This window comes from Zonotrichia albicollis, chromosome 10 (genome assembly GCF_047830755.1).
Source record: "Zonotrichia albicollis isolate bZonAlb1 chromosome 10, bZonAlb1.hap1, whole genome shotgun sequence".
Lineage (NCBI taxonomy): Eukaryota > Metazoa > Chordata > Aves > Passeriformes > Passerellidae > Zonotrichia > Zonotrichia albicollis.
Window position 1 is genome coordinate 9317935 of NC_133828.1, and position 11538 is coordinate 9329472.

An 11538-nucleotide genomic window follows, 5' to 3' on the forward strand; every position below is an offset into this window, starting at 1 on the left:
TCCACAGCGCTGCCTCTGCTTTTCTGGATAACTGCACCACTGAGCAAAACTGAAGTTTTTCATCTCCCAATTGCTTTTCCCTGTGCTGCTTCAGAAAAAATAAAAAAAAACCCACAACCCACACACTGAGCTCCCACCAGGATGACTGGGACAGAGGAGCCTGTCCAAGCAGATGCTGGGTGAGAGCCATCAGCCCCCCACAGAGGCAATCTCAGGAGACCCTGCAATGAGGAGAGGAAACAAAAAAGCCTGTGAGCAGCTGAGGGAGACGCTCATTCTATCGATTGTGTAAACTGTCAGTGGAGGGGCGATGAGCAATTTTTTTTTGTTTCTGTCCTGGGGAATAATCCAGCCTGATAATTAGTACATAAGAGATAAGTGGAAAATGAGACATCTAGCGAGGGTGGTTCAAGCCTCCTCATGACATTGATAATGTGCAGATACATAGATCACTGTCGGGGCAAACTGCCACTGTGAGCCTGTGTCTTCCCATTGCCTCATCAATCCATCATCCGCTTAGCTACTGACACCTTGGCAGGCACACACCACCAGCCCTGCATTTGAATTGAGAGGAGCAGGCTCCACCAGGGAATACAGATTTAAAAATCTAAGATTCAAATTTGTTTAAGTATTGTGAACAGCAATTCCCTTGCAAGGCATCTTCATTGCCCTTTTGCCAAGGGGGAACAGTTGGGTCTTTGTTAGAAGTACAAATTGCTTCTTAATGCAAAGGATAAAGCAGAGCCCAGGCACCTCCTTAGAATTCCTCCTGGCTCCTGCTAATGCTGCTGCATGTCAATTTTAATTTTTTGAAATTTAAACCAAGGGCTTTGTGTCTAAGCCCCATTTCATTGAAGGAGGGAGGAGGAATAGTCAAAAAGGATTACGGATCCGGTGGGAATTGAGGATCCATAGCAATTATACTTCATTTGGATGGTCTCAGACACTGGATTTAATCATATTCTAAATAGTACAAATCGACAAGACATAAGAGATTGATAAGTGTCTAACACGTGTACCTGGTTATGAACTCTGCTTCCCCCAGCAGGGGATGTTTGAGGACAGGATGGAGGAATTGCCTTCTCCCTTTGACCCTCCCCTTCCAGCCAAGGAGAAGACAAAACCCACTGAGGACTGGGTCGGAGACAGGAGTGACTCTGAGAACTTGGTCATCATGGGGCTGCCCCAAAGTGGGGCTGGAACAAGTCCATCTGACTGTGGCTCCCTTTCCTCCAGCAACATCAGGGCAGGGGCAAAGCTCCAGCCTGGGCAGAGCTGTTGCAGACCAGCCCCTGTCTCTCTGGTCTGTGAAACTGCACTAACACTGGCAAGGGCAAAGAGCTGATACGGAGGTAAGACTTTCAGGAGGGAAAAATGAAATGACAAGACAGTACAATGAAAGTAAGTGCTTTTGTAAATCAATTTACCTCTCCTAGCTTCAGCAGAGCAGTCCCAATTTACCCACACTGAGGAGGTTACCCACTGGGATGATGATGACAAATGCACCTCCTCCACCAAAGGCTCAGAACCACGTGCACTACTGATGCATACCAATGCACCACACCTGTGCATTTTGAAAAAAGACCAAGGGTGGCTGGGATTTACACAGGACCACTAGGAGAAAACCCTTCTAAATGGTCTGAATCCATCAGTCCTGAGAGAATTTTCTCACCCAGCCCTTCTCAGGCACTGCCCAGTCAGGTGTGGTTTCCAACCCATACACATACTGCAAGTGCAAGGGTTTAGATAAACTCTTGAGTTTAGCCACTCTGTCCCCTGCTGCCTTAACATTTGTCATCATGTTACAGAAACATGGCTTTCCATAATAACTGATTAATCTCCTTTTCCTGTACTTTGCTAACCTCTGGATCAGGTTTTAACCCAGTAAATCTGTTTAGAAGATTCACTCCACACCCTCACTTTCACCTCCTGATAACTGTGTGCCTTCTTTTTACAAAACTGCATAACTGTGAAGCTTTTTTCCTCTCTCTCTACTTCTTCCCATCCCCCTTGCACCATATCAAGACCTAGGCAAGGAACCCCATCCTAACTTTAAATATGACTATAAACATAAGGGACTGAAGTGACCCCCTCCTTTACTTCCCCCCCCTCCTGTGGCACCACCACAGTGCTGCTTTGTAGCACTGGAAGAGACAAAAAGCAAGAAGGCATTGTCTAAAAACATAATTTAATATGGTATTTGGGTGGCTGTGGTCAGTGACCAAATTCTTTTGCAGACAGAAACAGGTTTGACGTTAATGACACCATCATTCACACGAGCATTGCATTGCACAGAAAGAAAAGTTTTACACTTGACCCCATACAAAGCAGCAGAGGAAAAAACAATTATGATCCAGTCCCACTTCGTGAATAGTCGATCTGAAAATTCATCATCGTCATTAATACTTATTGATGAAAAACTGCGACCTGTTCAAATCCCGTGTGTGACACAGTCCAAACTCTGGGCTCTTTCAAACCCTCCTGGAACCATTCAGATTTTCAAGCTGCCAAGTTCCTCATGTGACACAAGAAACACTCAGGCAGACAAAGGGAGAGTGGGGGTCAGAAAAAACGGGGGAGAGTAAGGAAGGGGTTCACTTTGTCTCATTTCTATTTCGTTTCCACAGGGGTGAAAATAAAAACATACAAACTGATAATGAAGCTAAATGACCTGCGGAGACAGTGGACACCAGCAGGAACAGCAGCACGATGGGGTATGGAATTGCCAAACAGCCCCATGTGCACCAGTGGCGGGGCCAGTTGTGTCGTGTCACTTGTGTGTTAATCGGGGTATAAAAGAAAGCCAGAGAAAGTGCTGTACTTATTGTTGTTGCCTCCGTGTGCTTTGCCTCCATCCAGCTTGACATACACCTCGTCGCCGGAGTCCAGGTGCAGCACCACGCTGTTGCTGGCATAGTCGTAGTTCTGGTCTGCGTCCTGGGCGATGGCACTGGCCCGCACCTGCCAACACAGCCGCTGGGCACATCAGCCCCCCTGCCCCTGTGAGTCATTCTGCAGCCTCCCCATCAGTCCTCCACGTACCTCTTTTCCAGCCCCTCCATCAGCCCCCCAGCCCGCACCATCAATGCCCCGAGTCCCTCTTTCCCAACCCCTCCACTACCCTGTGTTCTCCCTCCCGCCTCTGTCCTCCCTTCTCCTTCTCCCCAGCCCGGCAGAAAAGTTTGCAAGCCGGGAGTTCGGAATTCGTCGCGGCTCTAGAGGTGCACCCCCGCCCCGACGGCGCGCAGGATGCTGCCGCCGGCTCTGTTCCCGGGATTGGCGACGGCCGGTGTCGCGCCCGCGGGACGGGGACGGTGGCAGGGGGACAACCGGGGAACCCCGGGCGGGGAGGACGCGCGGAACCCACCTGGCCGTTCTTGCAGAGGTCGGCCCACATGCTGGTGCCGTCGCCGCCGCGCATGAGGATGTGGTAGGTGAAGAAGTAGATGCCGCGCACCTGGCAGGTGAACTTGCCGCTGGCCGGGTCGTAGTGGTTGCCCAGGTTGGTCACCACGTCGTCGAACTTGAGGACCTCGTAGCCCTCGTGGGGGCTCTTGAGCCCCACGTAGAAGGCGATGCGCGGCCCGCTGAAGGCGGCGCTCAGCCCGCCCGCCGCCTCGCCGCCCGCCGCCGCCCCGCCGCCGCTCCCGCCGCCGCCCGCGCCCGCCAGCGCCAGCCCGGGCAGCCCCGGCTTCCCCGCGTCACCCCGCTCCCCCGGCGGGCCCCGCGGCCCAGGCGGGCCCGGCTCCCCGGGCGGCCCGCGGGGGCCCGGCTTGCCCGGCCGGCCCGGCTCCCCCTTGGGTCCCTGCACGAAGGGCGGCGGGGGGTTGGCGCCCAGGTCCTGCAGGGCCTCCACGGCGGCGGTGCTGCCAGGCCCGGGCGGCCGCCCGCCGCTGTACGGGTCGCAGATCATGCGGCAGGTGCCCATCATCTCGTAGTGGGCGCCGGTGTCGGCGGGCGCTTGCAGCAGCAGCAGGGGCACGGCGACCAGCAGCGCGACGGCCATGGCCAGGGCGAGCCCGGCGGCGGCCAGCAGCCGCCTTCTCCGCTGCCAGAGCCGGGCGGCGGCGGCGAGCAGGTCCTCCTTGCCGTGCGAGGCAATGGTGGCGCGGGGGGCCGGCCGCTCCCTGCGGGGGACGGCAAGAAGAGGCGGTGAGACCCCGCCGCCGGCGCCTCCCCGCCCGGCCCCCGCCTCAGCCCGCCCGCCGGCCGGCCGGGAGCCCCGCCATGCCGAGAGCCGCTCCGCTCCGCTCCGCTCCGAGGGGACGCGGCGCCCCGAGAGCCCGGCGGGGCTGGGCGGGCGCGGGGGGCGTCGCCTCGGCGAGCGGGCGCCCGGCTCCAGCCCTCGGTCCCGCCCCGACGTGGGGGGCGCGGGCAGGGCGGACCCACCTGCGGGGGGCCGGGGCGGAGCCGCCCGGGGGGCTCCGGGGCGCCGCCGTCGTTGCGGTCCGCGGGGCGCCCGTCTGGCACCGCCCGCCCGCCCGCTCTCTCGCCGCGCCGAGCGCCGGTGGCGGCGCGGCCCCCGGGCGGGGCGGGCGGAGGGAGGGGAGGGGAGAGGCGGCGGGGCGTCCCGCGCGGCCCCGGGCGCTCCGGCTGCCGGGGGAGAGCGAGCCCGCCCCGCCGTCACCGGCGAATCGCTGCGGGTGCCGCCCAAAGTGCCCCCGCTGAGACCGGGACGGTCGGGGACGCGTCGCCTTGTCCCGTTACCTGCCGCCTGGAGTGCTTCCTCCCTGCATCTCTCCATCCCTTTGTCCCTCCATCCCCCTGTCCGCGGCGGGACGGCCCCTGCGCGATGCCCGGACGGCGGAGCCCCGGTGCCGCCGGGGTGAGCGCCCTGCCGCCGCCGCCGACACGCACAGCTTTGTGCGGGAGGGGGCCGGGGACAGCCCCCCAGGTCACCTCAGAGCGTTCCCCGCGGCTTCCTCAGGCTCCCCGCGTCCTGCCTCGGCGGCCCAAAGACGAGCGGGACAGCATCGCGGGTGCATCCTGCTCCTCAACACATCCAATGTAACCAGGGTCCGCTACACCCGTCCCGGTTTTCTTAAGGCAGGCAGCGCTTGCCAAGTGAAAAGGGAGCCCTAGGAAGAAACGCCTTTAGCAGAGTTCAGGTTAGGTTACAGCACGGTGTTCTGTAGTTTCCCTGCGTAATGACGGGTCCAAATCAAGTGGGTTTTCCCCCGAGAAAACTGTGATTAGTTGCCTGTGATTTTCCGAGTAAACGCCGGTAGCACAGCGGGAGCTCTGGCACCGCAAACTGCCTGCCGAGATCTCCCCTGGAGGGAAAGTTGGGATCTCACCCACGTGTCCCGGAGCTGAGGGCTCAGCACCCGACCTGGCAGGAAAGGAAAGGGCGATGCAGGGATTACACACATCGCCTCAGGGCGACATCCCCGTGCCGCACGCTCTCCCGGTGCCTTGGAAGGGTGGATTCCCAGCGGGCTCGCCGAGCTGAAGGCAGTGCGTTCGCTCTTACAGCCGCAGGTCGAGGGAGCGAGCCGCCCAGTCTGATCCAACGCCTGCTGGAGCGGATGGCCTGGAGGCATCCTATGCAAATAGGGACATGCAGGCTTCTTCCAAGAACTGAGGAAATGCCCCAAAAGGACTTGGGACTCTTTTGATAATTCTTCTTGAAATTTAAGGGGGGGACATCAAGGTTTTTCTGTCTGGAGGGCAGCACTTCAGGACCAGATCTCATCTCAGTTACATCCCTGCGTGCATCCAGAATTTTTCTTGGAATTTTTGCTCTGCTGTTGCTGAGATCAGGGTTCAGCCTTGTCCTTTCAATTGTCTCTGATTATTTTCACCCACACTTATATACTTGAAGCTGGAAGGAAAATTAATTTTATAAATGAAAATCTTTCCCTGAGAATTGTATGGATAGTCAGATTAAAGTAATTATGTCTATTTCTTAGCACAACAGAGCTAAATGTTTTAAGAGACGAGATTGTGAGGAAGACGTAAGTCCTTTTCCTCTCCTCTGAATTATGAGTTGCACCCCACAGAGTTATTTTAAGCTCCCACACGTGTCTAAAGCCTTGTAAAATGATTTCTAATAGTTGTTTCTGTTTCAGCTTTAGTATAATTTTCCATATATTAACTGTGCTAAATACAAATAAATTCACAAATAAATTACACTGCTTTGCTGCTCATCCCTACTTAAGCTTCTGTTAATTTCCCTTTTGTTCTGGTATTTGTCACTCGCTCTGTTCTTCCCGTGTATGTGAATCCTTGCTATTCCCCCGGAGCTCTGCAAACCCCCCTAAAGTGGGTTTTTAATCTCCTGTTTTCCAAAGGCAGCAAGCCACGCCGTAGCTTTTCTAAACCTTTTCTGAATAATTAAGTTCTTGCATCGTTTGGGCTCTGTTGCAACGTCCCAATTTGTAGCAAGTCACTTCTCTAATGAGGTGACCGGTACTGGTCAAATATTCCAAATAGAGGCTCACCAGCCCCTTCTGCAAAGCCAGAATAATTTTATGTGATGGGGTCTTTTGTTCCCATAGATCAACAAGGACAGATGAAGAAGAAGAAATATATTCCAACTTTCTGCAGGACAAAATCGGCACTGATCTTAAAAAGGAGGGTTGAACATTTGAACAAGTAAGGAGAAAAGATTACAGAGATATCAGAAGTTAGATTAGGTGTCAAATTCTAGCAATTTTGTTTGGGAATAATTTAATTACTCCTCTGTGATGTGGTGAGATAGACTGATCACTTAGTTAATCCCTCGTCAGATTGCTTGAAGGTAAACACAATGTGACTTTAATGTATAATTCCAGTAGGATCTATATTCCCGGAGAACTGGAGTTGTTGCCTGGCTGATGCAATGCATCCTGTGCCCCAAGACGCAGCACTTGATCCTTGAGGCAGCTGGTGCCATTTACTGAGCCTACACTGGTAATTTGGAATATGGGCACAAAAATGTATCTGGGAACACTTAGGTTACAATTTGGTATAGGCTGTTGCTGCACTGCTGGGAGCCTGCTTTCCGTGTGCAATGGGATGCACCACAGCAGTACAAGGAGCAGGGAATTACCAAATCAGCTCCTGAGGCAGTGTCTGAGGCGCTGCCAGCCCTGCAGGGAGGTATCTGTCTGCAGCTGGGGTGACAAGTACCAGGGCCCCTCTTAGAGTCAGGCACTTCCAAAAAGTGACTCAGGCTGGTGCTCCCGTGCTGGCTGCTGAGGGCTGGCAAGATTCAGGAGCCTCTGGGTGAGCCCAGAGGGATAAAGCACCCACAGGGCATCCCTGGTGAAACACAAAGGCTGACAGACCTCGGCATTAGGCAGTGGCTGAGCAGGGGCTTTGGTGATTGCTGCTGTTGGCCAAAGCAATTGTTAAGCCCCTGAAAGCTTGTGTGGATCTAACTTGAAACTTCTTTTTCAGATCTTGTAAGGACATGGGAGCCTGACTGATCAGGGAAGCACTTGGCAGTTCAGACACAGTTCCCAAATTTGGACGAGCAAAGAACACAGACACTGCATTGAAGCTCCAAAATTCCATGAGCACAAGAATTTCCATTCCTTAATTTCTGCTTCAAGGGGCAGTCACCCACTCACCTCAGGTTGCTAGTAACCTTCAAGAGATGCTGTGCTCCATCAGATCCACTTTCCACAGTCATCCCAGGTGTCTGCTGGATTGGGATCCCACAACTAGTGTATGCACTAACATCCCTACAAGGCAGTGGCGAGGACACCAGCCTGGGAGATTGGATGTTTCTTCCAGTGTCTCCCCACTTACCAGATTTGGAACATGTTTTTAAAACTCTTTCCCATCTTCCAGGAGAGTAGTCTCAGACTTCCAGATGCTGGGTGTTGTGAGTTGGGTTTTCTCCAGCTTGTTCTGTAGGATCTATTCTGCTGTAAAATTCCCTCTCCCAAGAGACAGAAAGAAAACAACCTGATGGCTGAAGGAGCTCAGGGATGAGCTTTCAGACCATGCCTGTCACTGGGGCTGAGCCACCTTTCAGGACACGGGCAGTCTGTCCCTCTGGAGGCAAACACAGGACACTCCTGCAGCCCCAGCTGGCCATCTCATTTCTCAGGGAGGTTGTCAGCAGGGTGACAAGGAGGAGATCTGGGTTCAGCTTGATTTGCTGCCTGAGAAATACCAACCTGTGTTCTGGAAAGCTACAGAAGTCTTTCAGGATGCAAGATATCCAGGGAAGATGGGGAGAGCACAAGAGAGCACTGTATGCCCCTATGCTGAACCTGTTCTTCTTTGCATAAAAAGAATTAAAGATTCATTGGGCTATAAGGGGAAGATCAAAGGTGAGTATAATTTTTAGTTCAGAGGTGAAAGCACCTACCTGAGCTGGAGTTTCAGTCTTCCTCCAGAAGCTGATTGTGCATTCCAGCCAGGAGGACACAATTCCTGTCCATGAAAGACCAAATCCAGCTGCTGAACTAAAGACCTCTCTGCACTTGCTCTCTTTTCTCTCAGAAGGTTTACTTTTCTTTTTTCACCTTCTCAGCTGCACATCCTTAGCACAAACTGAGCTCATGAACTCAAGCCTGTGGTTTGTTCCAAGTCCAACCAGAGCTGAACCATCTGTAACCCTGGCAGGATGCAGCAGGATGCAGACCCAGAGAGGAGGGGAAGGTTCCAGGCACAGGTGCAAGGTGACTCTTGTACACTTGAAGTTCTTGGAGACTGAAGGTAGGTACCTCCTGAGTTAGGTGCTTCTAAGATTGGACTGGAGCTGGAAGAGCCTTTTGATTTCAATGCTGGATTTAGATATTTATATTCTGCTTTAGTTCCTTCTTTTAGCAACTTTTTGGATTTGGCCATTAACTTGAAAATGTAAGAGCCATACCAGCTCAGATACCCTATTTAGCAAAAATGTCAAGATCAAAGTAAGTCTATGTTCATAGTTTCCTGGTATTTTCTCTTAATCTCCATCAATCCATGGCTTTAAGGACTTCCTGAGCCATGGTAAAATACTTTTAAGAAGCTGAAATCAAGATTACTTTGAGTAATGGCACAGTACCCTTAGATCAGTACTTCATCCGTCCCAGTGTGTAGCTTTGTTTTGCTGTCTTTTGTCCTAATTGATGGAAGTTATGGGTAACATTACATTTTGATCCTCTGAAGTGCTTCATTCATTGCCTTTATCACATCATGAGCTATTTCTCATTTCCAAAATTAGCTATCTGGAACTTGGTGTATTCAACAGCTAGTAAAACATAATACATATAGCCCTTATATTAAAATGTTCACATGTCTTGCTAAAAGCACATTCAGATCTGTTAATGTTCAGAATTCATGTACTATTCTTTTCATTCACAAAATATAAAATGTAATGACATTGATTATTTTTGCTTAATGGAGGGAGAAGTATAGAAATGGTTAGGTTTATTGTACTAGCAGCCATCATTCCCCACAAAAATTGTGCACTTCTTTATGACCTATGCCAGGGTTTCCAACAGGACTTGTCTTAAGAGCACAAAGCTCCATTTACTCCCATTTGATGGACCCCATGAGTACATGAGGTCCTGCACAGCAGCAAAAGCATTTTATGACACAGAACAAGGAGGGGAGCTGGCTCTTATCTGACTGTCTGTGAGGCAGAGTTGCAGTAGCCCACAGGCACTTGAGCTGCTGTAGCAATGCATAAATTTCTGTCCATACAGCCAGAATCACCCCCTGTAGCAGCTCAGTGTCCATTAGAGATCCTGCTCAAGGAGAAGCCTGCACACCATCCAAACAGACCCTGCAGCTCCTGGCTGTGCTGGGCAAATCGATCCCTGTGAACTGCTGCTATTTGCATTTTGCCACATCCACTTGCTGTGCAGGGAAGCTGGCTCTCCCTCTGTTGGACAAATACCTTGGAGTGTTTACCAGAGAGCAGCTTACAAACCCCAGAGCTGCCTTCAGGGCACTGCTTGGAGAAATACCAAAAGGTGTGGAGAGGAGCAGTGAGAGCCAAATGCCTTCATAGTCCCAAAATAGGTACTGTTCACCAAACTCAGAAGAAATCAGCCTGTATTTTCTTGAAAAAAATAATCAATCTGAGCAACTGAACCTTGCTTCCCACTTTTGCCCCACTGGGACTTTTGCCCTTGCCTTCTCTCACTGCAGGGTCACACTCTGAAGTTAATGCATCAAAGATTAGATGAATTCTGTGAGAACAGAGCAACCTCAGGCAATAACTAAAGCTGGTGCTGAAGATGCCTGGTCCAAGCATCCATGGCTGCTCCTGTGCCCCGGAAATTGTTAGGAACTGTATTGGGAGCAGCATCCAAAGTGGTGGAAGAAACACCAAAGGAGCTCCAAGGTGTTTGGGAGCTCCCTGCTCCCAGAGCAGGACTTTAGGTGGATGTAGAGAAGGTTTAGAGAGAAACAAAACTGACCTGAAGAAACAGCAGGATATGAGCATCACCACCTGTCAAAACATCAGCTTTGAATGATGTCTTGCTTAGAAACACTAAATTAAAATGAAGCTTGCCCTTAACCAGCTGCATTTGGGTCAGAGCAAGAGCAAGTTCAACTCTCCTTTCCTAATTCTCTGCTTCTCAGCATGTGTTTACAAACTGCTTGGGGAGAAACAGGTTGGCCCTAGATTTGTCCTGTTCAATTTGTCTCCTTAGATAACTAATGCTTTTCCAGTGTGACTGCTGCAATAACTCTGCACTATCTATACAAATAAGCATCTGTTTTTTTAATTGAGCTAGGGCCTTCCACACAAAATACAAATAATTAAGTCACAGTTAAGCATATATTTTTAACTTGACTTGGGAGGTCTAGTAGAAGAAAGAGATCCTCCCCTTGCCTTCTGAGTACAAGGTGTGCACTTGGCTAAGATGCTCAGCAAAGTGTGTGTGCATAAAACCAAACCCCTGGCAGGTTCTCCAGCTGAAAATCACCCATCTCTGCTCCAAGCTCTCTGAAATTCCCAGCAGGACTCAGCTCTCAAGCCTTCATAACTTCCTCCAGAAGAGTTAAGAGGAAGGCTGGAAAGTCAGAGTACTAAATTCAGTCCATTTAAACAGACCCTTTGTCTCAAATCAGCAAAATTTCCATACCCAACCATGAGGCTGAATATTTCCATTCCATGAAAGGAAAAATTGCTGCAGGGAATTGATGTGCATGGACAGCTGGTTTTACCAGGATGAAAGGCACACATTAAAAATGCTTTTGAAATGCATTTGGGCTTCCCTCGGGGAGTTTGCTAAACCTGCAGTCAGGTACCAGAAAGAATTTGTCCCCTTAAGGCGAAGACAAGATTAAAATTAGTAAGAAATAATAGCCAAAGCCATAGGTGGGACAGATGGCATTGAATGGACATCTGTTGGAATAACACTGAGTTACCATGATAGACTTTTACCCTGCATCCCCCAAAATTAAATGTGCTCCTCTGCTAATCGAGTAGCGTGAAGAGGAAGATGTGTGGGTTGGAAAGCCAAAGCTCAGGATGGCAGGAATTGGCTTTACACCTCCATCAGCTGTAGGAAACACACAGTGAGGGGGGTGTAAAAGCTGGAGAGGGCATATGGAGGAGGTGGGGCAGGTGCTTTGGCTCTGTGATGCTCTGCTCTGGTT

The 11538-nt window shown here is 51.3% G+C and overlaps 1 protein-coding gene across 1 annotated transcript; it reads right to left on the reverse strand.

Annotated features, from left to right (window-relative positions):
- Nucleotides 1-2171: 2171 nt before the first annotated feature.
- Nucleotides 2172-4550, reverse strand: C1QL2 (complement C1q like 2). Its single transcript, XM_005487927.4, has 3 exons — nucleotides 4390-4550; nucleotides 3368-4127; nucleotides 2172-2961 (listed from the first exon to the last, which is right to left on the reverse strand). The coding sequence occupies exons 2-3, from the start codon at nucleotides 4004-4006 to the stop codon at nucleotides 2782-2784; spliced, it is 819 nt and encodes a 272-aa protein (XP_005487984.1). The 5' UTR covers nucleotides 4007-4127; nucleotides 4390-4550; the 3' UTR covers nucleotides 2172-2781.
- Nucleotides 4551-11538: the final 6988 nt, after the last annotated feature.